This window comes from Haemorhous mexicanus, chromosome 2 (genome assembly GCF_027477595.1).
Source record: "Haemorhous mexicanus isolate bHaeMex1 chromosome 2, bHaeMex1.pri, whole genome shotgun sequence".
NCBI classification, from domain to species: Eukaryota; Metazoa; Chordata; class Aves; order Passeriformes; family Fringillidae; genus Haemorhous; species Haemorhous mexicanus.
The window spans coordinates 48648741-48675385 of NC_082342.1; the positions used below are offsets into that span (position 1 = coordinate 48648741).

The 26645-nt window shown below is 38.4% G+C and overlaps 1 protein-coding gene across 4 annotated transcripts in view; it reads left to right on the forward strand.

Annotated features, from left to right (window-relative positions):
• Positions 1 to 19954, forward strand: part of IFT88 (intraflagellar transport 88) — a 42534-nt gene extending 22580 nt beyond the window's left edge. For 3 of the 4 annotated variants that reach the window (XM_059838710.1, XM_059838711.1, XM_059838712.1), the window contains 6 exons: positions 1664 to 1716; positions 2229 to 2294; positions 3996 to 4102; positions 9735 to 9789; positions 18165 to 18260; positions 18939 to 19954. In XM_059838710.1, coding sequence (XP_059694693.1) covers positions 1664 to 1716; positions 2229 to 2294; positions 3996 to 4102; positions 9735 to 9789; positions 18165 to 18260; positions 18939 to 19060 — 499 coding nt within the window. In that variant the 3' untranslated portion in view covers positions 19061 to 19954. Of the gene's footprint in view, positions 1 to 1663; positions 1717 to 2209; positions 2295 to 3995; positions 4103 to 9734; positions 9790 to 18164; positions 18261 to 18938 lie in introns of those variants that run through there. The other variant, XR_009485353.1, reaches the window with a different exon arrangement.
• Positions 19955 to 26645: the final 6691 nt, after the last annotated feature.

Sequence of the window (26645 nt, forward strand, 5' to 3'; positions counted from 1 at the left end):
ATAAAGAAATAGAGGAGTACTTTAGACAAAAATACACAGGAGAGCTGACAGAAATCACAGTTCCCATGTTTGCCAGTATTCTTTTCCCTACAAATACCGGCCACCTTAAAAAATCATTTTAGTCAGGCTATGAGATTTCATATGCTGGCATTCACAGCCTTCTTAGAAAATTTGGAAAGAAACAGCTGAGAATAAGAGGAATTATTTCTCAATCTTGTTCTGGCAAAGATTTAAATATTTTGTGCTTCATGTCGCAGTCACTCCATGCATGAAGTATGTGGATTGTAAAGTACTTATGAAGAACTAGCATATTAAATTCTTCAGTATTACTTGTAATCTATCTGTAATACAGAAAAATGATTTCTCTGTGGGAGGAGATTTTTAATTGTAGATAAGAGAGAATAAATATTTTGCTGTTTATTTGGTATTAAAAATAGAGACTAGATATGCTAATTGGTAAATATGAATGTAAATATAAATTGCTACTAACTTTAAATAAAGTTCCATTTTAAAATTATATCCTATTTTTAACTGTCAACAGCATTTTTAAATTTTATTATTTAATGCATTCAGTGTTTTAATCATAATAACTACTTTTTAAATTGCATTCTAAGATAACATGTTAGACAATGAATTGGGAAACAGTTTTTCACTGTTTTATTTTTCCTAGCATGCTGAAGTCTATCCTTAATAAATGGACTTAGTGTGGTTAGTACTTGGAGCTGACAATTTATTCTCTCTAGAGTTTTCATACTGAACCGAGTAATAGATTCAATTATGGTGTGTGTTTGGCTGCCTTTGTTTGCAGGAGACACATTCAGCTGAAACTAAAAAAGTGCAACATTTCTATTTCATGAACTTGCTTGGCAACTACCAGGTGAACAGATTGCTTAGAGTTAAAAATGGCCTGTGCTATGATTAGAGAGGAAAACTGAAGAGGATAAGTACAAAATTATTCTGAAAATGTTAACTTACAGTACCTTTTGGATATGCTATTATTCTATTGTAAGCCACATGTGCAAAGTGCTTTGACTTATAAAGGATGCTTACACTGTAAACATGAAAATTTCTTAATTTTCACATTGTCTTGGTAAAAATGGTGTAAGAGTCTAACAGTTTTATTGTACAAGCTTGAGCATCTCAAGTATTTTCTCTGACCATACTGTCGCCATTATGTCCTAAAGAGAAGGACAGGCAGCAGCTAGGACGTGAAGGTGAGAGCACAGAGGAGGAGCCAGAGTTCAAAGCTGTGAGTAGGGACTGTATTTCCTGGCAGGAATCCCTTGGGCATGTGTGGGACATGAAGGTCGCTAGTGATGGGACTTCCTCAGAATACAATTTAGCATTTTGTTCCTCCCCCGTTGCTGTATCTCTGACAAAGATTAGTGCTTCACATGTCAGGTCTACTAATTGTGTCTGGGCACAGAATCATGAAGCTGAGAAAAACTCCAACATGGCACTGAAAATGAGTGACATGGAGTCCTGGAAACAGGTGTGTGATGCAGGGTGTGTGAGCTGAGCAGGATACAATCTTTCTAGGAAGGCAACATGCTAGGTGAAACATTGATTAGTAGGTAAATAGTAGGTCTTTACCAGTGCTATGCAGATTATTTTCTCATTCATTGTTTGGCAGTGTACATGATTTTGTTTTATTTATATGCAGGCCAACACAAGTGAAGTGGCAGCTGATGGTTGCCAGTTGCTACAGAAGAAGTGGTAAGTTCTGTAACTTTTTTGTTATTGCTTTGATGTTTGTAACATTTTTTTGTAATTCCTTGAGGTTGTTCAGCTGGGAGAATAATGAGAGGGTTTTGTAGGAGGGATGGAGGCACGCAGGGGTCTGCAGTTCCAGGTCATGGAGCAACAGTTTTAAACTGAATAAGAGTAGACTTACACTGGGCATAAGGGAGAAATTCTTTATTGTGAGCATGTTGAGATACTGGAACAATGGTCATAGAGGAAGGTCAAAAAAAAAAAAACCCAAAAATCAGTAACCTCCTCCCTATTAATTCTGTTATTTCCAGAGTAATTTTACTGTTTTCAGATGCTTTTAATTTTTACTGTCCATTAATAAAGAATGTTACATTTGGTCTTATAAAATTTGGTCCTACAATATTAAATAATTTACTCTAACTATAAAGATTAATTGATGTTAAGGTGTTCCAATTTCTTATCAAATATTCTTTTTTATGTTTGAAAGTGTGGATAGATGTTTGTTTTGTTTGCAGGCAACTACCAGAAAGCTCTGGAGAAATACAAAGTCATTCACAGAAAATTCCCAGAGAATGTTGAATGTAAGTTGTCTCATTCGGTGGCGCAACTATCAAAGGAAACTTTGTTACATTGAATAGGTGTGTTAGTAATCATATGATGTATTTTTCATGCAAAAATACTTCCATTAACTAATATTTTTATTCATGCTAATGCGAGTGGTTTTTGTGACAACACTGATGTGTGATTTAAGAAATATGAGGGTAATGCTGAAGAAGAGCAATGAAAATAAACTTTACTGAGTTGCATTGGATGAGTTCTTTCTCATACATATGTCCTAGATTTTACAACTATGTTACTCATTTAATCTTTCTTATGAAAAATATATGTATTTGTACTTCTGGTTCCTGCTAGTTGAAATTCCTGCTGTAAATTTCTACATACAAGAAAATCATATTGCTAAGTTTTATCAAAGTCATGGTTTAAAAAAAAAATGTTGAGGGTGAGATTTTGTTGCTGGGTTTTTAACTATAGCTGGTCACCCAGTCTTTGTAAAATCCATAGAGGATTTCAAACTAAACTGCAGAAAACACAGCTTTGAAGAGTAAGACATTTTGCAAAATCAGTCACACCTGTACTCTAAATAAAAAAGCCCTGTAGAAAATAAGGGTTGTCAGTGGTTGTGTAAACATTCTCTTCCATCCCACACCGTGCCTCACAAATTCCAAAATACAAGGTTGTCGCCAACAAGTCTGTGCTTTCAGGTGCAGTGTGGGAAGAACAGTCATTGTATTTTATTTTAAAGTTTTATCCTTCTGCTTTAACAAATTTATTGCCTTTTTAAAGAGGAATATCAGCTCTCTTGTACAAGTGAATTTCAGTACTGTAACTCCTCCAAGTTATAGGCAAAATATCAGTTTTGTCTTGGTCACACATATTTCAGAGGGGTATTTAGTAAACCTTTTAAAATGCAAATATGTTTCTGAACATAGTTTCTACAAATTTCACAAATGGAGGCAGGAGTTAGGCAAGACAATTTAAGTGATTTAAGTTTTCTACTGCTGAAACAATGGTGGTTCCCTCATCCATCCCTGACCATGGGCTTCTTAAACCAGCAGAAAACTAACTTAGCACAAAATGAAATAACATGTTTGTGAAAGCAGTCTGGAGAGAATGGATCATGTCCTGCTGGTTTCTACTTCAGTTCTTTGAAAGGAATTTTAACAAACACATAAGAATACCAACAGTGTTGCAAGAGTTTGGTAAAGTGTCTCAGGAGAATGTTTTTTAGGGATTCTTTTAGTTCAGTCATACAGTTACATTTGTTTTTTATGTCAGCTTTGTTGGGGTTTCTTAATTCTATAAGTATTACTCTTTAAGAATCAACCACAGACAGAGGAAAAAACCATTTTGATGCATTTGCAAAATTGTTTTCAACAAAATTCTCTTGATAGCAGCTCCTTAGTAATATTGTAATATAATTTCTATGCTTTCCAGCTTCCAAAATATTTCGCAAATGTCAAGAGTTCTGAACCAAAATAGTTAGTAGCCTTTTGCCTTCCACATATACCGATGGTATTTGTGCTGTTCATCGATACAGACACAGAGAACATACTGAATTACTTGCAGAATATCACAACTTGTATAGTGCTACTGGACTGGAGTCCACTCGTTTGCAGTTCCTTGCACCATTTGCCATTCTGCATGTCCAGTTCTGTCAGGCTGCACTTGAAGTTTGACCTGCTTGTAAGTCCTTTTCTAACAATGCTTTGCTTTCCAATTAGGCCTCAGATTTTTAGTTCGTCTCTGCACAGACATGGGGCTGAAAGAAGTCCAGGAATATATAACAAAGCTCAAGAAAGCAGAAAAATTAAAAGAAATCAGAGAGCAGGTAAGTTTGTTTCTGTGTGTATTACACAGTATTGCTGCAGATGTAGATGAAGCTAAAGTACTGTTTATGATACTTCTAGACAAAATGCATTGGTAACTTCTTGGTTTACAGAGGATGATATTTTGGGGGTTTGGGAGGCTTAGTTTTAAGTTACTGATCAGTCTTACATCTGTCTGAATAGTTTCTGAGCGCCAGATTTTCTGTGATTTTTAAATACTAGTGAAAGATGGACTGTGTGGACATGAGGGAATGCCAGAGCCACTCGCATAATTCAATGTCTGTGGAATGTCGTCTTTCCTACTCACTTGCCAGATTTTATTTAATACTTCAGTGTATTTATGAGCCAAGTAATAATGCAACTACAGGGAGAGATGGGAAGCCTAAGAATTTGTCCATGTAGAAGAACTCCTTTTTTGTTTTATACAGAACTGCAGCATCGAAAATTATATAGGTAGAAGTAAACTATTCATGTGAGTGCCAATTTTTAAACCAAAAAAAAAAAAAATTCCATGGAAAAGTAACAGGCTGTGAAAGGTATGAGATCATAACTTGTGTTCTGTTCAGAAGAGTGAGCTCACATTTGTGTGTGTGTGTGTACTCGTGCATTGTTTTCTTGCTATTCTGGTGATAAAATAAGATTTTAAAATTAAAACCAGCTGCTTGTTTGAAAAGCATTATCCATGCTATTGAGATGCAAAGTATCAAGCAAACCAAGCCTATGCAGAGAATTTCCTCAGATCTACACAGTCATATTAGGATACATTAAGTCTTAGCTAATTTACTCTGCTTTTAGTAACACTTACTGGTCCCTTTTGATGACAGATCATGTGCACATGCATTCTTGGCTACTTTTGCTCAAGTTCCAGGGAGCCTGTGTATGCATGTGAACACGAGGACACTTAAAAAATGAAACTCACAAGGGGAAACACTGACTGAAGGATTGCAGCTTCATATTACAACCACTCTTTGAGCAGCTAGCTGAAGTGTACTGACTGGGTTTTCAGTAACTGTAAAATTCAAAGCACTTGGGAAAATGGACAAAAAAAAGCAATCCACAGCTGTAGTGGGATTGATATTCCTCCATGTCTCCCCATAATTGTATCAGTAAGCAAAACAAATGACCAGGTAAATTGTGCCTGTTCTGCAGAACTCACAATTAAGAGATTCACTGAAGTGTGTTAAACAGCCTTTGCTTGGTTTCTGATCACTTCAGTGTCAGTAATATATATAGTTTGTTGCAGTAACTTTCAATACCTCTGTGCTTTACTTGAGAAAGCTCACCAACAAAACCAGTTAAAAGTGGTTTATTTGATAGTCGATTAGAGAGAGAGAGGTCCTTGGAGAAGGAAAGGCCATTTCTTTGAATGTAATTCTGGGCTTCTTTTACACTGAAGGCATTAATTGTAGATGGGCTATGTCAAGGACTTTAAAGAAAATACCCTTTTTTCTTTAAGAAAGTTAATATTTGAATACAATTTAAAAAAATTGTCATGTCTTTTTCTGTTTATTTCATATGGGAAGCAAGAGCTTTCCCAAATACATTATTTTCTAGTGAGGAAAAAACTACTGAGAGAATATTTAAAAGTTTAAATCCTTTAAGTAACTTAAAATTTTATTAACATAAAAATTATGTTTAAATTATGGATTTTTTTTCATTCTGACGTTGTGTTAAGGGAATTCATCAAGTCATACCTGAATGATAGAAGTATCAGTGGTTGCACAAGTTATTGCACACTTGGTTTAGACTGTTCAGGCTATAACAGTGACCATAATTCAGCCCTGATGTGGGAAGCTCCCTCTGTGTCTTGCATTTCAGTACTCCTGTTTAAGAGTGTGTCGACTCTATCCTGTCACAACACTAACCTTGCAAAGCAGGATCACAGAATGGTTTATGTTGAAAGGAAAATTTAAAGATTATCTAGTTTCAACCCCCTGCTGTGGGCAGGGACACCTTCCATTATCAGTTTGCTCAGAGGCCATCAAATCTGACTTTGAACATTTCCAGGGATGGTCATCCACAGCTTCCCTGGGCAGCCTGTTCCAGTGTCCCAACATCCTCAACGTATTTTTTTCTCCTTCTCTACCCTTTCTCAGTTTAAAGCCATTATTCCTTGTCCTGTCACCACAGGCCTTAGTAAAAAATCTGTCCCCATCTTTCTTTTAAGACCCCTTTAAGTATTGAAAGGCTGCAACATTTCCCTAGTCTTCTCTTCTCCAGGCTGAACAACTTCAACCCTCTCAGCCTGTCTTCACTGGAGAAGTGCTTCAGCTCTCTTTTCATCTTCATGGCCCTCCTCTGGGCCCTCTCCAGCAGGGCCATGTCCTTACACTGGATGCTCCACAACTGGACACACAACTCTGGAATCTCAGGAGAGCAGAGTAGAACAGATCAGATAGGGTGTCTATGATGACACTTTTAATTGGTCAAAGCTTTAAGATAGATCTGCTTAAATATTTCCTCTAGTGTGTTACCCAGAAAAGAAAAAAAATTAATTCAGCCTTTTGAATAAGCCTGATTGTATTGTAATTTAAACTAAACTGATTTTCATTTAAGCAGATAAAATGAAATGCAGTAAGTTTAAAAAACCCAAACAAACCCCAGACAAGCACGCCTCTTTCCTTTGTGCTCCCTAAAAACCACACCCAATAATAAAAATACAGCAGGTTTCTTGTCAGTTCTGTCAACTTCATTCCTGCAGACAGGCCAGTGTTTCCAGCCTGAGTAAGCTCTGATTGGGAGCAAAACTCTGCCCCTGTGGTTCCAAGTATATTCTCTTCAGAACCTCTGAGGTCTGATCAGCTGCTTTCTGCTCCTTCTTGCTGCTCCTTGTTTTGGCGGGACATGCTCCCATCTCCTTATTCTGCCTTTCTCCTCTGCCACACTCTAAAAACTTTCCAAGTTCCTCCCAAAGGAAAGGAACAACTTCTTCTGTTCCCAAGGGACCCACTGACAGAGTTTTCTTAAAAATGACCACTGTTGTAGTTGGTAAAGGAGCAAAGACTCTAAGGAAAGATGTTTCAGGACACACTGTGATTCAGTATGCAGCTGTACTGCACTAGTACTGGAGTATCTTTCTGTGACAATCTCTACATCAGTGCTGTCTTGCAAACAATAGCCCTGCAGTTCCTTCTTTTGCTATTGATGTTACATCTGGGTTCCCATCCTCTAGTTTTGGGTTTGGGAAGGTTTTTTTGTTTGTTTCTTGGTTGGGGGTGGGTGTGTGTGTGATTTTTAGTCTTCTCTCTGCCATCTGGCTTTGGAAATTATTAGGGTTTTTTTCCCAAGTTCCTTCTGTCATCCATGGCCACACAGTCATAAAGTATAGTTTCTAGTTCTAAAATTACCAAATTTCAATATTTCACCACCTAAGTTTCCGATAGGAATACTGGTTTCAGTTAGCAGTACCAGATACAGTTCAATTCCTGCTCCCAATTTTAGACTAACCCTGGACTTCTCAATTGCACCCAGTAAAGACAAAATAGGTAAAATGCTAGAGTAGTATACCTGCATTTCACAGTCTGCTCACAGACTTTGTCTTCCTGTAGAAATTTATCAAAATTTTCTATTTTGGCATTGTTTTTCCAGAATAAGTATATCCACATGGAGTTTATACCAAAATAAATATTCTGGAGTACTTATTTCCCTCAGTTCTCAAATATGGACAAGTTGTTAAATACTTCCAGCCAAGAATCTGGGAACATCTGTGGAGTTCATTCCCTGTAGAAATTTTTCTCCCTACTTCTCACAGCATTTAGTTTTTACTGCAACCTTCATATGTTGGAATGTTTGGGGGGTGGTGGGGGTGGGAGGGGAGCTGCGGTCTTTTGTTTTTGTTTGTTTGATTGGGTTTTTTTACTGCATTAGTAAAAAAACTGCATTTTCATGTTTCACTCTAAAAAAGACAGGTAACAGTGTAAAAGTTCACAGAGCCTCCTTGGCACTGCTGTGTACACACATTGCTATTTATTTCTGTTCAGTGAGCTTAATGACTGAGAACGGGGCTGATGGGGTGTGGTGAGAAGCAGTGATGAGAGGTGCAAATGCTGGAGGGGCCTTACTGCCTTTGCCTTCAGGCATCCACATCTGGGCTAACCATCCTAAATGTCTTTTGCAGTCATGGGAGAAATAGGCATTTTTAGGGTGGAAACCTATTTTGAATGTCTGCTTTTAGTGTGGAATTACTTAAAAACTACTCACATGGAATTTTACAGGAGTTAATCATATGTTTAAACTGTAGTTCTTATGTTATATTTTGGGAGGAAGGTCCTAGGGTGTAAATGCCAGAGGGCACTATCACATGGATACTGCTTCCCTTGGGTAGACAGAAGCTGAGCTGCTGTCAGATTTGCTGTCAGTCATTCAACAGTTGGGAGAGTCTGGACAGACTTCCTGAAGGATTGGTATATGCTACTGGGCTGTGAAAAGGATATTTAATCCAAAATTCAGAGAACATATTTTAGGCTTGAGGATTTCCCAAAGCAAATAAAAAAGTGTGAGAAATTCTGGTCCCAGACTGAATTGCTCCAAGACCAGTCCTGGTTTCACACTAGGCTCAATGCTTTCCTGTCTGACTCCTGTGGGTTTTGATTTAAGAGTTCTTCCTTTTTCTGTTGGCATGAATTTTGAAAATTCTTTTACTTCTTTGGTATCGTTCCAACTTTGCCAGACTTCATGATATGATATTTTTCTGGTGAAAAATGAGTGAAGAATTTATAGTAATTGACTGGAAGACATGATGTGTGTTTTAATCAGATCCTGAATTAATATTTTGAAGTAAGATGCAGAGATACTTTATTAATAGCTGAGTGTTTTAAACATCAAGTTTTTGTACCTGCCTGTCAAAAAGTCCCTCACTGAGGTGTCCTGTCTTATAATTGACAAGATGTATGCATAAGAAATTTGGTGTTTTGCCAGGAGATCTAAGTCTTCCATGTCATACAAAGGTATTGCTTTGATAAACTGTTAAAATTTTCAAATAACACAAAAAAACACAGCTGGGAGATGTTTATGGTACCTTCCCCTACGCAAGAGAGCTGACTTTTTAAACACAGCTTTTAAAGTATTTACCTTCACCTTTATCTTGGATTTAACACTCAACAGCAAATTAAATTTTGCTGTGAAATACAGTTCTGTGCCAAAAATTTAAAATCCAAGATCCATAGGGTGAATAGTTCTTTTTATAGATTCCCCACTTCTCCCTTTTGAGTCTTTACAATAATAAAATGCTTGTGGGATTTACAAGATGTTAATAGGCAGAGGCTACTTTGAACTTATGCAAGGAGGGCTGTGTTGCCTGTTTTTTCAGCTGTACTTTACAAAGGAACATCTGAACTATTTTTAGGCACATTCCTTGTATAAATTTTATCTGAAGAAAAATAATTTATCGAGATATTCTATTTGAATTTCACAGAACTCTTGTTTTATATAAACATTGGATTTAACCCTGTTTTTAAGGACAATTTTGTGTGTTGAAGAACAAGCTTTAGTAGTTACAGTGTTGTAAGTCTAGTTTATCATTCTTCTACTGTTTCATTAACAAGCTGAGTTTAATTTTCAGTAATTTCCTCTAATATATATTACTCAATGGGTTTTTTTTTCTGCTCTTTTCAAACCTTTCCCACTGTCATGCAGCGCATTAAATCTGGCAGAGAGGGCAGCGCACGTGGCCGCAAAGAGGGAAGTGGCGGTAAGTAGTCAAGGCCTCTCCTTAAATATCAGTTTTGACAGGACCCTGAAGAAAACAGATTTTCTGAAAGTGTTTTTAAAGCCTCCTTTCATGCTGAAAAGCACACAAATATGCACTGAGTGATATGTAAGTACTTCAGAAATTTTGTTTCATACTTTTTGATTTTCTCATTGCTGTATGAAATCACAACTGGTACAGTAGCATGGATTTGGTCCCACATTTATGTTTTATATACAGACTTTACTGTATTCCTAAAGCTAAATTTCTAATTGTTTTCAGTGCTGTGGACATGAATGTTTTTATCCCATTAACTTGGTATTTGAACATTTTTAACTTTGGAATATTTACTAAAAGGAATCATTTATTATAATAAAACAGAACACATAAGCCATGGAGAATAGGAATTCATTGTTTCTTTATCTAACCTGAAGGAAAGGGAATTTTGTGGCCACCGTGTAATCTGCTATGATAGGTGTTTGTTACAAGTTCAACAGATTGTTCTGTGCAGCCAACTCTGTAATAAGGATAACATACCCATTACTGTCTTTGAGCTCATCCTTCCCCTTATCTCTGTATAGCAGTACTGAAGTTCTGGAGTCTTCCCTAGAAGAAAGCTTCTCCTTTGGCCACTCAGTCTCCCTGCTTCTATAGATTTGCAGATCTGATTTCCATAAATATAAAACTCCTGCCCTGTAAATCAGGAAACTGCCCTGTATTGTCTTTTCTGCACTAAGTAGCCTGCATATTGGCGGGGTAATGATTTTTCCCTACCATTATTAAATCCATGAAATTAGTAATGTAAACCTAACAGTCCCCCACTGCTGCTGTAAGGAAACTAGAAGACTTTAGGCTACTTCAGCCACCTGCAAAAAAAAACAAAACAAAAAAACAAAAAAAAAACCACCAAAAAAACCCAACCAAACAAAACCCCATTTTAACCCAAAAAGGAAATTTTTTCTTTGTATCCTGCTTTTGGTTTATCTTGATATCAATGGGTTTCATTAGAAGATATCCCCAGTAAATTCTTGCCTCTCTTCCCTTCCTTTTACAGAGAAATATTTTATGATGTTTTCTTTCTTATTTGGTAATCTTATTTCTCCACCTACATAGCAGATATTTTACTACACTTATCAAATTCTATAGGGTCATGAAAAGTCATGGCAATTACTAATGTAATCTGAAGATGACCTTAGAATGCTGTTACATTTATGAAGACTGCTTCCCTGGATTTTCTGAGGGTTAAGAGCGACTGTTAGGTGCTTCAGAGAGATCTCATTCCTTTTCCAGCTCAGTAGTTTCACTAGAGAAGCTTTTCAATAATTTCTTGATGTGTGGAAGAAACAGCCATTCACCTAGGATTGAATTTTACCTGTTCTGGGCTTCAGGCCAAAGTAATTCTTTTTTTAAGTAACAGAGCAGGGTGGAAGAGGATGGAGAGTTTCTGGGCCCTCCTTTGTTACATAAACCCTGTGATCAGGCTGCCAGCTGGAGGTGCCAACAAAACAGTACTGTGAGACAGGATTGGTCCCTGTTCTCTGTCATTAAGAGGAATCTACTTCAGCACACAGCAAGTAGAAATGAAGAGCAGCATTGGTAGCAGGCAAGGGTATTTACAGCTGTGCAAAACTTTGCATCAGGTGTGTAGGGAAATGGCACAAAGGGTCTCTTTTCTTCCAGCTCTATTTTGGAATTATCCCCACCCTCATTAATGAAAAAGGGGCATGTTTCAGGAGGGAGAGAGTAATTTAGCAAAAGAAGGTGTACCTAATGCTCATGCTGAAAGGATGCTAAGACAATATAAATCCCACAAACTACCAGTTTGTCAGTATTTCTTTAAAACACGAAAGTATCTATGGAAAGTTGTCTTTTTTCTTTCTTTCTTTCTTTTTTTTTTTTTTAATTTTAAAACAATAAGAGAGGGGATGAGAGGTTAAGAAGGGTAAGTGTTGACCTAGAATTTGCCCTATCAGTAATTCCTAGATTGTTGAGTTTAAGATACAATGTCAAATATATGAAAGAGTGGAAAAAAACGTAGTTTGGGAACAAGTCTGTGTAAGAGCATGTTTGAGAAGTCTTCATTATACAAATTCGGTGCCAGAGATCCAGCCTTTCTGGAAATGACTTGGCAAACAAGCAAAGGTACAAAGAGGGTCCTGTACTGAGCCTAGAGTTAACTTCCTGCTGGGATTCTTAATTAAAAGTTGTGGTGAGCTGTACTACTTATATGTATTTTTAGAATGAGTCAAAGGCACTGGGCACATTTTAACTGGTAATGTTGGCTCTAGGGAGCCTTATCAGGGAAGAAACTGGACACTCACAGCATCAGATGTTAAGGACTGTGTTGTATTTTGTCCACATTGTACTGAGGTTGACTAATAGAAACCTGAACACCCAAACATTTTATTTTGTCCAAAGCTTGGCTTTGCTCACCTGGGTTATGAGCTGTAATTTGCAGTTTCATAAGTTTGTGTGCATGGCCTGTGTGAAGATACGTATGAAATATAAACACAGGTTATTTTATTTCATAATATTAGTATGCGTTTGATAAATTAATGACTTCAAAAGGAGAGAAAAAAATAAGTGTATACATTTTAAGGTTAATCTTTTCCAGTGGCATTGCCAAGACCAAAAGGGGTCATTTTCCTATACTATATGAGGGATTTGCCATCATTACTGAACCCAGTGAAGCATGGAATCCTCCTTAGTTTAGTACTTACTAGCTAACTGAAGTCTTATGCATTCCAGATATTTTAGGTATGATGCCTGTTTTTTTTCTTTCCTCTTAGCAACTCACTGTCCCCATACTTGCTAGCATTCCTATGAGATTTTTTTCCCCAAGTATTTTGTCCCCATATAGTTATTTATATTAAGAGTATTAATAATTCAGGTTTCCTTGTTTTAGGAAATATGATCTAAAATTGCTTTTAAAGAGGAAGCTAAGAAGAAAGAGAACTAAGCCAGCAAGGTTTGTACTTCATAGGGCATTCAGTACTTTGCCAATATAAATTAAAACAGAAAGGGGTGTGAGATGCACCACAGCACAGTTTCAACAATACTATTGGTGTGTGCATGAATGGTAGACAGAATGGAACAGAGAGATCAAGAAAACTGACATCTATATCAATGTCAGTTATAGTCTGCCCTTGTCTTGAGAGATAGATAAGCATTAAATCTAAAATCCCTACCCAAAACTGAACACATTTGTCACTCACTGTAAAAAGGGAAATTTTCTTCTCCCCACAATTATCAGATTTATGGTTTTAAGTCTTACTTTGGTTATGTTGGAAGCAAATGACATTGATACAGTCCTGTTAAAATTATTATTTTTAATTGTAAGAAGGAGGAAAAAAACCCCAAACCACAATACCATGAAACCTTGAAGGGAGCTAACAGTAACATCTGAGTTTAGGCAGTTCTCAAAGATTTTCTTTCCAATAATCTTTTCTTGTTTTCATACTCACTTTTTTGTGTTTTGCAGATATGATTGTAATTTCCAGAACTTAGCAGTTGGTGCACTGTGGTTTTTACTGCCATAAGGGATTTTTCCTGTTTGATAGCATAATGCCTTTATAAGTGTAGATAATGCAAAGTATGACATTAAGGAGTCCATTCCCATGGCAGTGTTTACTTGGTCTCTGCATTTGCCCAGCTCCCTGAATGGGGAGTTTTGTGCTGGATGAGAGGAGACATGCAGTCTCGGACAGGAGCCCAAAGAAGCAGTGTTGAATTCAGAAGATGAAAGGCTGAGTACTTTGCATTCTCCTTGTTACCTAGGCCTGTCAGGATGGATTTGGAAAATAACCCACTTGGGAATAATTTAGGTGTCTTTTCCCTTTTTCATTTCACCGGTGACTCTGTCAGTTTGTCCATCCCCAAAGATTTCCCGTATTCAAACACCCTTTACCATCCCAGAGGGATCTCCTTATTTATTATGGAGGTGTGTTTTAGATGTGAGAGCTGTAGGCATCCCATATAATCCTGACTGTGATAAAGATGAGATTTTCTTGTTACCCTGCAGCCAGGACATGGCAATCATTTATATTTGCTAGGCTTTGTGTGCCTGTTGATGCCTCATTAATTACAAGTCATTTTGGGATGGTTCCATTGGCTGTGTGTGAAGAATAGAAAAAAGTTTTCTTAATTAATGGAGAAGGGAAAATTGTTGAAATGAAGAGAACATCTTAATCTGTTTTCTTCTCTGAACTCACCTAAGGAGTGAGCTGAACTGACACACCACAAACAATTTTCATTCAGCAGAATTTCAAATCAAAATGAACAGCAGCAAAGTTATAAATTGCATCTACTTCCCATGCTCTTGCACAGCTTTAATATATTTTTCTCCCTTCTGCACTGAACTTACTCTCCTCTTTGGTCAAACCAATGCCCATTCTTCTGCAAAGATGGTGTCTTCATCCCAAATATGAAAGATACACAGAGTTGCACTTAAAACACATTCTGGATTTAGTGGAGAGTTAGCCCACTGTGCTCTTTGTTACATAAACATTTTACAGAGGAGGTAGATTACCAAACAATCTTACCCTTTGATGTCTTTTATTGATGAGTAAAATAGTACTAAAAATTCTAATTTACATTCTTTGTGGTACTGGAGGAATTTCCAATGCAATAGGGTCATCACTGTAATTGCAACTAGTTAGATTCCTCTAAAAAATAAATGCAAATACAGTGGATTTTTTGGCTTGAAGTACACACAGGTATCATGTGACACAGGAAGAACCAAAATGCATAAAAAGATTGAGAATCATTTTTGCTAGGTATCACTACTTAAAATAGGACAATTACAAAATAGGATTATTTTTGCAGTATGTTGCATTATTCATTGTTCTGCCATATAAAATTGGTCATTTTTTAAAATTAGATTTTAAATTTTGATTCTTTTAAATTCCCATCCAAATTCTATGTGAAGGAATTAGTTCAAATCAGTTTTTGTAAAACATTGAACAACTCTAAATGAATTAAACAGTTCTAATAGGACAATTTAAACATCCTAAATATAATCATATGGCCATGACTTTTAAACAGATGAGAGGAAGGAATGCACTGTAAAAGATATCAGCATGGAGAATGTATTATTTATGTCTTTGTATGTATAGTCCTCAGCTAAGGCTGTTTAACACAGACTGTGAGGGGAAGGTAATGTCAGCATGATAATCCAGATCTCAAGTATTATGATTTTACAGAGTAAATGTACTTATAAATCAGATTTTATATTGACCAGCTCTGTGTAATCGGTTCCTGTTGCTTTTTCAACTGAAATCTGGAGCTGTTTCATGTGTAGGTGTGCACATTGTCACCCCAAAATGAGTACAGTGGGGATGGCCTCTGCATGAACTACAGTAATAACTTACTCAGTAAAAGCCCAATAAGTCAATAAATAGAGACTGGATATTCATTGCAGTGAAGGTTTCCTTAGATACAGAGCAGTTTAGTTCAGCAGTGGTCTTCCATTATTCAAAAGCTACTTTCAATTAGGTGCAGGTGTTTGTACAGTTAATACAGTAATAGAGAGAAAATTAATTTGCAGTTTCAGAAATATCTACCTGTAGTCCTCTGGTTGTAGCTACAATCAGATGCTAATACTCAAAACTGTGCTCTTAGTAAATCTTTTCATCCAGAGTCACACTGTTATCTTTGTTTTCTTCTGTGTATTACTTTAGTGAAAGTTAATTTCATTCCCATAATTTGAAATGTATATAAAATCTTTTTCCTAGATGGGGTGTGTGCAGCAGGGAATGATGAGTAGAAATTGTAAAACCTGCCTCCAAAAAGTATGTGTGTCTGTGGAAAAAATGCTTTAAAAACAACTCCTTCTCTGAAGTTTACTGTAGGATCTATATTGCAAGCTTATATTCTTTAATATTGCCAAATTATGTGTGAATGTATACTAAGTAAAAACATGTATATGATTCTCCAAACAGAGCTAAAAAAGCAATTTCAAGATGATATTTAAACTTCTGGCAGATCATGTTACATGGTCAACAGAATTTTTAATAGATGCTATATTGGCAGCCAAATCCTGTTTGCCATGGCAAGAGGGTCAAGAAAAGCTTACCCCAAATGGCTTAACAGCTAGGGCATTCCTTCTGAAAGCTGGAGCTGTGGGTTTGAACTCCCTCAGGTGAAAGAAAGCATTGAGCCAGAGGTCTCACATCCTGAGCTGCTGTCTGACATCTCCATGTAATGCAGATGGTGTCAAGCACCTCTTACTTTCTTCTGGGTGCCCTTTAAAATGAAAGGTGCTCCTCTTCCTCATCTTCGGGTATGCTCAGAGCATACTGCAGTCCACAGAGGCTTGATGTGGTTTTGCATATTAGCGTAATCTAAACTAAATGTGAAGAACTAACCAGAAGAGTTATTTCCCTTCACTCTTGCTGGATATAGTGCTCATACAGAAGTAAGGTGAGCAGTGTTGCTTTGCTGGTCTACCTGAGAAAAGGTTTTCATTAGGTTACTTTTAAATGTACCTAGTAAAACATAAGGATCCTAGAACATCTAAAGAAGCCTCTGTTTTCAATTGTATTTTTTTAGGTCAGTAAGATGTGCAGGTAACTAGTGGATATTCTGTTAATCCCACCCAGTTTGGTTTGTCTACCATCTTTTTCTTCCCTCTTTCACTTAATATAAAGTCTTTCACCTTCCTCTGGTAGCATTGCTAGCGACCATGTGTTTTTCTCCTTCACAGCTGAGATCATTTGTTATGCCATTTTCCTCCTCTTTTCTTTTCATTACATGCAGGTCTTCCTTTCTGGGACCATCCAATTAAACCTATGGAATTTCTTCAACCAGATCAGTCTTCTCCTAGTGTAGTCTGCTCTGTTGTTCCAGTTTTTGCATCTCTTTACTGCTCCTCATAACTTTATTTATCATCTTAAAAATTACTTGGTTTCCTTTATGCAAGACTGTGCCTACTTCTATCCTACTCTTTTTCTCATTGATTATTTGTATTTTCCTCGAAACATCTTCATCCATGCCATTTCTGAAGGCCACCTCTCACCTCCTTGTTGCACAGGCCTGTCCAAAGCCCACTCAAATCAAGGGGAGGCCCTTTTGTAATTTCACAGCCCTTTAGTTGAGTTTCTCTTCAGGAAAACCCATTGTTTTCTCCCCGTTTCTTCAAATTCTTCAAATGTTACTTCTTTCATGAGACCTGTCAGTGAGAATTGGTCCAAGGGATGTTGATGTACCTTAAAGTATGTATTCCTTGCCTTGAAATTTCAACTGTAATATGTGCCTTGTGAACTTATTAACTGTTTGATATGTGGCTGCATATATTAGATCTTTCTTGGAGCAGAGACATCTTCCAGTTTAGGGTTGAGCAAACAGAAGTCTGTGGTAGTATTTATAGAAAGATAAATGTTTGGGGGAGGGGAGGTTTCTTTTAATTATAACAATATCTATTAAAATAACATTTGTAGTAAATCAGACAATGGCAATATGTTGCCAAGTCCAGGCTTGGTAATTAATGTTTGCTGAATGAAAGCCATTTTTCCTCCTTACGATGGAAGACTTTTAATACCCACGTTGTTTGGTGTTGTAAATGAACATGTCTCTCTTTGGCTGCACATCCTGCCTTGTAAATATACCAAGTCGAACTCAAAATGTTTTCTCCCCGGAGAAAAAATATTGCATAAAAATTTCTTGTAGTAGATGAGATTGAAAGCTTGGCATGAGTGTGAAAAAGAGATTCAGAGGTGAAGAGAATATTTAAAGTGTCTGGAATACTGCTGTGGCAGGAGAATGTTAATCTGATGTTGTCCGGGCAGGAGGCAGCCCTTGGAGCCGACACATTCCTTGGGGCCCTGCTGCAAACTGAGCTGCCAGCAGAGTGTTTACAGCGAGCTGCAGGGCCAGCATGGTGTGTACACACGGACTGAGCCTGCCTGCCACGCAGACAGCACATGGCACATATGCTCTTCTAATTAAAAGCAAACTTAAGTGTTGCATTTAACCTTGACAGTACTGAGCAGGTGGATCACACTGATGTGTTAGTAGACACACAAACACAGGAAATGTCCAGTGTACATTGTGACAGTGTTTATATTTATCATGTTTATTTTATGTGACTGTAATTTATAAGCAACTGAAATGTCAGCATTCAAAGCAGAAATATTTTAATGTGTTTACTCCAAAGTCATAAGGCTGTGTATATTTTTTAAAAAACGTTAACACACACATGTGTGGACACAGTGTCCACTGTGTTTTAAAGACCACTATTACAAATGAGTACTGTGTCTGTCATGAAAAGATGGTTTCATCCAAGTCCAGTTTGACAGATAGTAGTAGCTGAATTGATGTTAGTCTTGTATCGTGGTTTCACAGAGCATAACAGCATGTTGTCTTTTTTTTTTCCCCCCCAGATAGTGGTGGTACCAAAGGGGAAAGACTGAGTGCCAAACTAAAAGTTCTGCCTGGAACAAGTGAACCCTATGAAAGTAGCAGCAGTAAAGAAATAGGCAAGTAGACATCTTATACCTTTTTTAATTTCATGGTCCTCAGGGAGAGGAAAAATAAGGAGAGAGGAAAAAATGTAAGTTGTTGGAAGAGTATGTAAAATTTGATAATTGGGGAAACATTTTCCCATGCAAATTAGGCTTTCGCTTCATTTTTCAGAGCTCATTATAAAGTAATTTTAAATATTAAGAAATGTGGCCCATGTTAATATTACTTCCGATATCTGTCTGCTGTGTCCTTTAAGTCAGTTCTTGCCATTCTGCAGTCATAGGTTCTTCAATAAGACTGAATTTTCTGAGGGGTTTAAAAACCCAAATTCATGTGGAATGTGGTACTTCCTAAAACGTCATTCCCCAAACCAGTCATCAGTCTTGCTGTTCCTTGCACGTTTCCGAAGTCTTTTACTCACTGTAGTATAATGAGAGAAATTTTTAGAAAAAACACCAAGAGGCTTCCATCAGTAGAACTCTGGAACTTTGCTTTTATGCCCTGCCTCAGTTCCTGAATGCAGTGTTTTGTTCTCCTTCGGCATTCGTATGCTCTTTCTGGTCTGCATTTCAAAGACACAGATGTGTAGTGCTAAGTCCTAATCTTGTATTTGATTTTGTATGTTTAAAACCAGCTAAAGTTAAAGCTAAAGTAATCTGTAACTGTTTCACATGAATTTATTTAAACCCTAGATGCCTCCTACGCAGATCCACTTGGCCCACAACCAGAAAGACCAAAAACAGCAGCAAGAAAAAGAATGGAGGAAGATGATTTTGCTGATGAAGAATTAGGAGAGGATCTGCTTCCAGAATAGCATATGAGCCACTCATCAATTTTTCAGACCTTGTAAAAGTTTTAGCTGAAAAACTTTTCATTCATAATGATTTTGTAGTGGATTTTTATAAACTATTCATTAAATACTTTGAACATGTGGTACCTTATGTTAAAAACTTGGATTTGTAATTGCAGTGTCTTCTGTGATTGATTAAAAAATAATGGTGAGGTTTTTTTACTCATGCATAAGATCTACACAAGTACTCAAACACATTGCAAGCTGTATCAAATGTGTAAAGCTTTTGCTTTCAGGGATACATACAATGATAATATTAAACAGAAAAGCCTCTAAAATTTCATCTTTGAATGCAGAATACCTCAAAGCAATGCTTGTAAGGTTGAAAATCCTGTAGCCTTCATCCAAAGCCATCCAAAGAATTTATTTAAGTGCTGTGAACTGTCCTGAAAATGCTGGGTATGACCTTGGTCTTCCTTAAGGTCCCAATTCAGCAAATCATTTTGCACTGATACCAAAGAAAGCATCTTAATTTTAGCCTACTCTTAGATGAACTAGAACCATTTTGCAGTTTCTCAGCAAAATGTCCTTATTTTTGTTTTTTGGTTTTTTTTTTCTATTTTGAGTGGTCAGAGTTGTCTGGATTTCAGCCTAGTTTGCTGAGAATTGCTAATTAGATTGCAGCTTCTGGGTCTTATGTTGGAGACTGTGGCACTGACCACACAGTGATAGTTTTCTACAGCCTAAGCTGAGTATAGGCAAAGAAGTTATTTACAGAAATCACCATTTTGCTTATGAACTGAACAAGTTTGATCTCAAGTTACTGAGACATGTCAAATTCCTGTAGTAGGAATCACTTTGGGGAGATGAAAAATATTAGTCAGGTGTTCAGAATTTTCTAATAAATACTTACAAAACTAGTCCACTGAGATGGCTTGTTTTTGGAACCCTGGCATGTGTTTGGTTAATAGTTGGACTTTGAATTCTTGCATTTCAAAGTGCAGTAACCAATCTTCTGAAATTTTCAGCGCTCCTTCTCAGTGTTGCTGAGTGCTGCTCAGACTGTTTGCCAGTGACAGTGGAGAAGTGTCTTTGTATCTTCATGAAATGTTTTTTCAGGTTTTAGAAATGCTGCCCAGTTTCATAGGATGCCTGCAAGTGGTCAGAAGTGTCCTGTGGGGTGTATGAGCTGCCTTGTGTGTGACATGCTTCCCCTGGGACTGGAGCAGTGTTTCATCTGGGATTGCAGCGCTTCCATGTGATGGTAGGAGCAGAGTGTGTTCAGTGCTGTTTATGGAACACCCCGAGGGGCTCCCCAAAGAAGAAAGACAAGGTAAGCTCTGGGGCCTGATCCTTCTGAGGGGTGGGAAAGAGCATGAGAAGGAAGTGGATGGCAGCTGCCTTATTTCTGCAAGTCTCTTGCCTGTTCCTCAGTCCTGCTGTATCTACTGCTCTGGTTGTAGAACGACAGATTCCTGGATATCATGGTAGTTCTTTCTGTCAGGCTTAGTCTTGGAAGACTTAGACCACCAGGATGCAATGTGCCATGCAGGAGGGAGCATTTTCAGCTACAGACTGCAGTGACATCTGAGGTATGAGTTAATCACAGTAAGAGGAAATAAATGGGACCATGGCAGGGAGTGTAGATACAGCTGTGAAACAGTGCAGAAGAGAAGGCAGGTGAGATACTGCCATGGTCTTCTCACAAGAAGACATTTGAGTAGACTCCAGGGGGTTGACCCTGGCTGGATGCCTGGCACCCACTGAAGCTTCTCACTCGCCTCTGCGGCTGGGCAGGGAGAGAAGATGTAGCAGAAGGGTCATGGGTTGAGATAAGGACCGAGAGATCACTCACCAAAGACCATCACAGGCAAAACAAATTTAGAGATACTAATTAAATTTATTGTTAACAAAATCAGAGCAGGATAATGAGTAGTAAAATAAACCTTCAAAACACACTCCCTCCACCCCTCCCTTCTTCCCAGCTCTACTTCCTCCCACAGTGATGCTCAGGGAGAGAGGGGAATGGGAATCATGATCAGTTCCGTAGCCTCTCCTGCTGCTCAGGGAGAGGAGTTGTTCCCCTGCTGCACCATGGGGTCCCTCCCACAGGAGACAGTTCTCCATGAACTTGTCCAATCTCATGAGCAACAGTCCCCCTCAAACTGCTGCAGTGTGGGTCACTCTTCCCCAGGGTGCAGCCCTTCAAGGACAGGCTGCTTCAGCGTGGGCTCCTCAATCCAGGGGCCTCCCATGGGGTCACAGCCTCATCTTGGGCATCACCTGCTCCAACATGATGGGCTCCAGGTGGATCTCTGCATCCCTGTGAGTCTCCATGGGCTGCAGGGACAGCTGCCTCATCACAGTCTGCACCAAGGGCTGCAGGGGAATCTCAGCTCCAGTGCCTGGAGCACCTCCTGCCCCTCCTTCTGCACTGACCTTGGTGTCTGCAGGGCTGTTCCTCTCATGTGTTCTCACTCTGCTCTTCTCTGGCCACAATTACATCTGTGCAGTAACTTTTTACAAAATTCTTCTTAAATATGTTATCTCAGAGGCATTACCACCATTTCTAATAAGTCCAGCCTTACTCAGCAGCACATCCATCTTGGAGCCAGCTGGCATTGGCTCCACTGGACGTTGGGGAAGCTTCTGGCAGCTTCTCACAAAAGCCACCCCTGTAGCCTCCCACTACCAAAGTCTGGCCATGCAAATCCAATACAGCATCTAATCAAACATTGCAATCACATAGGCATGTGCATGATAAAGTGGCATGAAGTACCAATAACTTGGGATACAGTTCACAACTTAGTCTGTAGAAAAACTCCTGCCAACATCAGAGAGATTTTGATCAGCAGCAGTTTCTCGATTCAGTTTGCCCAGATGCATAACTGTACATTGGGTAAAATTCTGTGGATTACAAACAATTGCACTTTTGTTCCAGCCCTGCACAAACTCACAGGCAGTTCTGGAACATGTTGTTTCCTATGTACAGACTCCCAGGGACCTCTGGAACATGCTGTTTCCTATAGCATGAGGATCTGATTATATAATGCTTTGGGTTATGATGAATTTGCATGTTATTTTGCAAGCACAGTTGAGTTTGTTCTGAACTGACAGAAAGCCATGTGATCCAGCTCCAACACCGGAATAGTAAGTCCTGCTGACAGTCAAAATGATGTAGTCCAGGTTCATCCACTTCAAAGCCATGTTCACTATGGCTGCATCTCTACTGGAACTGCAATGTTGCCAGGGCAAGCCAGAGCAGAGGAGGGGATGTGTACCCAGCTGTTCTGTAAAACCAGTAGCACAGCAGTGCACAGTAGCACAGTTTTGGACCATGACAATTCATCTCCCAGACATTTGCCTTGCATGATCCAAAGGTAAGCCTGGGCCAGGAGTCATTCTTTGGAAGCAGCTTCAGTGCATCATCCTTCTTCTTTGGTGTAAGATGTTCTGTATGAGGGAACGCAAGAGTCAAGGACTGGACTCAAGGCCAAAGAGTGATCCCTGATGGAGATTAATACAACTGGGATCTGTGGAGAAAGAAGCTACACGCACATCTCCAAAGTGCTGGGTCACCATGCTGGAATGCCTCAGGCTGTCCCACAGGTGAGCACACCTGCGTGATTCAGGCAGCTCAGCTCTCCAAGGAAATGTGGAGTGCTTGTTTCAAATAATTGCCTATGTTATATGGGATTATTGTGCTATGTTGATGTGATGTCCCTGACCCTGTCCTTGCCATTTAGCTCGAGTGTAGTGAGTTGTGTTCCCTGCTGCCATGTAGGATGCCCTTGGCCCTGAGATAGGTCTTAGAAACCACAGGAGTGGAAACCTGAATGAGTTAAATAGTTCTATTTTCATCCACGAAATTCATGCAGAAACTTTTTGTCAGATTTGATTGCACAAAACAGACTACATCTCCAGAAGCCACACACTGCAGGTATGTGCTTCCAGCAGCATTTAAACCCCATCTTGTGCTTATCATTCTGGAATTAGTCAATTAATCATTAAAGATTCCTGATATTATATTAATTTATTATTTTATGTTAGAAGAGCAGCAATATTAAACCTAGGAAAATGCTGATCCCCTTGAGAAACTGACTCATGAGGTATTTTATTTTCTATTGTCATGAAAAGTTCTGTTATACAATATTAAACAATCCTCAGCTGACCTCTTAGACTTGAGGTCTTCCTCAGGGTAGGAACTTTCCATACGAAGTTACCTTCCTCTTTACATGTATGAAAAACATCTCTTTGTGCAGTAGCCAAATAGAAATGACTACTTGAGTAGTATTTTATTTATTTCTGAACAAGCCCAGCTCTACAGCATCAAAACATTCTTAATCATATATTTTATGTTTTTCTCTGAACATCCTTTGTCAGATTACATAACTAATTACTTCTAAAACAAAGCTATTCCAGAGTAAAATTGGAACTGAAAATTGTACAAATGTATAGTTCATAGAATCATAGAATCATAGAATGGCTTGGGTTGGAAGAGACCTTAAAGATCATCCAGTTCCAGCCCCCCTGCCATGGGCAGGGACACCTTCCACTAGACCAGGTTGCTTCAAGCTCCATCCAAACTGGCCTTGAACACTTCCAGGGATGAGGCATCCAAAATTGCCAATAAATAGTTTTATGATAAAATTTTATGAGAAAGGGCTGTTTCTCTTGGTTCCTTTGTGAGAGCAGTATGAGATCATAAGAAATTAATCTCATTTGCTACATTTTGATTATTCTTGATGTCAAGGACACAGATGATCAACTTTATGGTAAAAAGGCTATTTTTAACCTGTTTGCTCCTCAGTTTCCCCCTTAGAAAATGAAGTCTTTGGAAGATTCTGCACTTCTCAAGAATTCCCTTTTGCAAAGTTAAATTGCCTAACAACTGTAAAAATATGCTGAGATGCTGCTGCTGAAGATGCCAAGGACGCTGCAAAGTGGTATTACAACTGTGGGGAAGATGAATGGGAACAGAAGAGTTTGGGTGACAGGTTATCTGCAAACAGAATGTGAGGCAGAAGGGCATCTTTGAGGAGTAATTAAATTCTCTCTCTGAAAATTTGTATCTGCTGGGGATGTCAGCTGAATGTTTGTTCCACCCAACAACTTGAGATGTTCAGCTTGAAGGTGTGTATGATTATTTTTAAAACCTTTTTCACATCATTATTTCAGATAGAGACAGGATCTCATTAATGCTGTAGCAGGATGAGAATAAGCAGTTGGAATATGCCAGTGTAGGGCAATTCTGTCATTTTTGTGACAAGCATATTACTGTGGTATCACTGATAATGTTTGTCACGATAATGTGATTTTTATGTGTGAACTACAGTATCTGAAACCAGCTGTTGTGTGCCAGAGCAGCTATGGAAGACAACAACCCCAACCAGAAAATGTCCTTACAATGCTGCTCCTTGGGGACTAAAGTGTCTGACAAGGGCTACATTCTTACATTTATTATCAGGCTTTCACCATCATTCCAATGATTCTGAAACAATTTTCCAAATTATCATAACGGTCTGATGATAACATATTTGAAAAGGATTTTTTTCTCCTGCTATGACACATTTTTCTCCAGCTGTTGGTAACAATGTAAGTTTGAAGACACAAACCTGGTGTGTCCATCATTTCAGTGTTTAACATGGCATGAAATGCTCTCTGGTGGAATCAGGTGCAGAAAAAGTTTCTTTTTATTTATATGAACTCACTAAAAATGTCTTTAGTGACATTTCACTTGCTGAGCTTTGTTTTCTTTGGAACATCCTGACTTTCTCATAGCAGGAATTTGTGGAACTGAACTTATTATCTGACCCTGATCACTGTGGTGATAATCTCAGGAGAGAGGTAGGTAGCAGTCCCAAATATAAATATTGAATGACAATCTCCAGAAAAAAACGTTTAGAATATTACATAAAAGTGATAGACATAGTTCTGAATTGATTGAAATATCCTGTATTACATCAAATTCAGGACGGATTTCATATTACTAAATATTCTTTCAATATTTCATTTGTATAGATATTTTAAATCCCTCTCAAATTCTAAGAAAATTCTAAATTAACACCAATGACAAAGATACTGGTTAGTAATTTCTTAAAGTCGTGGAAGAACCTAAGTTGCCAAAGTGTATTTGGGAATATTTTGTGACTCAGATGTCTCTAGGGTAGACTATGCCACAAGAACTGGCATAGCACTTGGAGTTCCTCTGTAATGGAATCTCACTTGCTGACCTTCTGTACTTCTTATTATTTGAATCTATGTGATTTTTCAAAAGACAATTCGATGCAACTATTGTACAGAATTGGAATATTGCCTAGATAAGACACAAAGCCTTAAATTCAATGGCAATTTAATGCCTGTGCCATTGTTTTCTTTTCATCTGCTCTGATTTTTTGAGGCAGGCCTCTCCCAGAAATGTTGATGCATATAAAGGAAGTAAATAAAACTCACATTTTGCAAAGCCAAGCGTGACATCCTCATGCCACTCAGAAATCTGAAATTTCTGAAGATGCTTATTGGTCTAAGGAAGAGTAATATAAAAAGACCTGTGGTGGTAAATATTTGCCACATTGCCACACACACCACTCAAAGGTGGTGAAGTAACAAAAGGTGCATGGTCAGGGCTTAGACTGGGCTGGGCTAAATGGTCACACACCTTGTTCCAGAGGAGAGTTTGGAATTCGGTTTAAAACTGTCCTTCCTCAGAGCTGAAATCTGAGTTAAAGGTCAAGATTCTGCTAATAAGTGATACTGATCTGTCACGCATATGGCACAAAAAATCACTAAAAATTATAGTTAGATTTAACTGTATAACTTTTCAGAAGCCACAAAACCAAGTCACTTCATTACATTTGAATTCGAATGCCAGACCATTCTGTTTCAACTCCAGCCTGTTTGGTGAAGTTGATGTCTTGTATTTCTGTGGTACCAAGCTGGGGTTTCTCAGTCTTTGTATAATTTATGATCCATTTTCCCTTATTCCTAACCTGTATTTTCATATTTAACTATCCTTCTCCTAAATGCCTCAATAGATGTGCAGGACTTAATCAGAGCACACGAAATATTTGATTCAAGTGATGAATTCTAAAGTCTGTTTTTAATGCACACCATTTCAGTGGACCACATCTTTTATGAACCAGAGTACTATTTATATCCTTATTTTTGTGGGTTGTGCCAGAGGCCATGATTATATTGTATCGTGTTTTTAAAAGTAAAGAATAGGTGGAAAAGCCATTGGAGGTGAGACTCACCTCAACCTCCTTGAGGTAGGTACGATGCAAATTTCTCTTCTTCGGAAGGGGCTTCTCTTGCAGCCAGCAGAGTGCCCCTGCCCTGGATGTCTGCCCCAGGCCGCCTCGGCAGGAGGAACGGGAGGATCGGGCCTCACGGTCGCCAGCCCCAGCCTTCGTGCTGGACATCCACACCTCGGTGCCTGCTGGAGAAACGGCACAGCTGGGATGGAGAAACGTGCCAGAGGTGCTGCCTGGAATCGGGTAAGTCGGAAATCCCAAACCCTTACAAGGGATAGTGCCAACTGCCCTAAAGTGACTGGGAGAGTCCGGGCTAGAGCAGTCCCTTCTCCAGCTGTAAATCCCCACATTTTTTC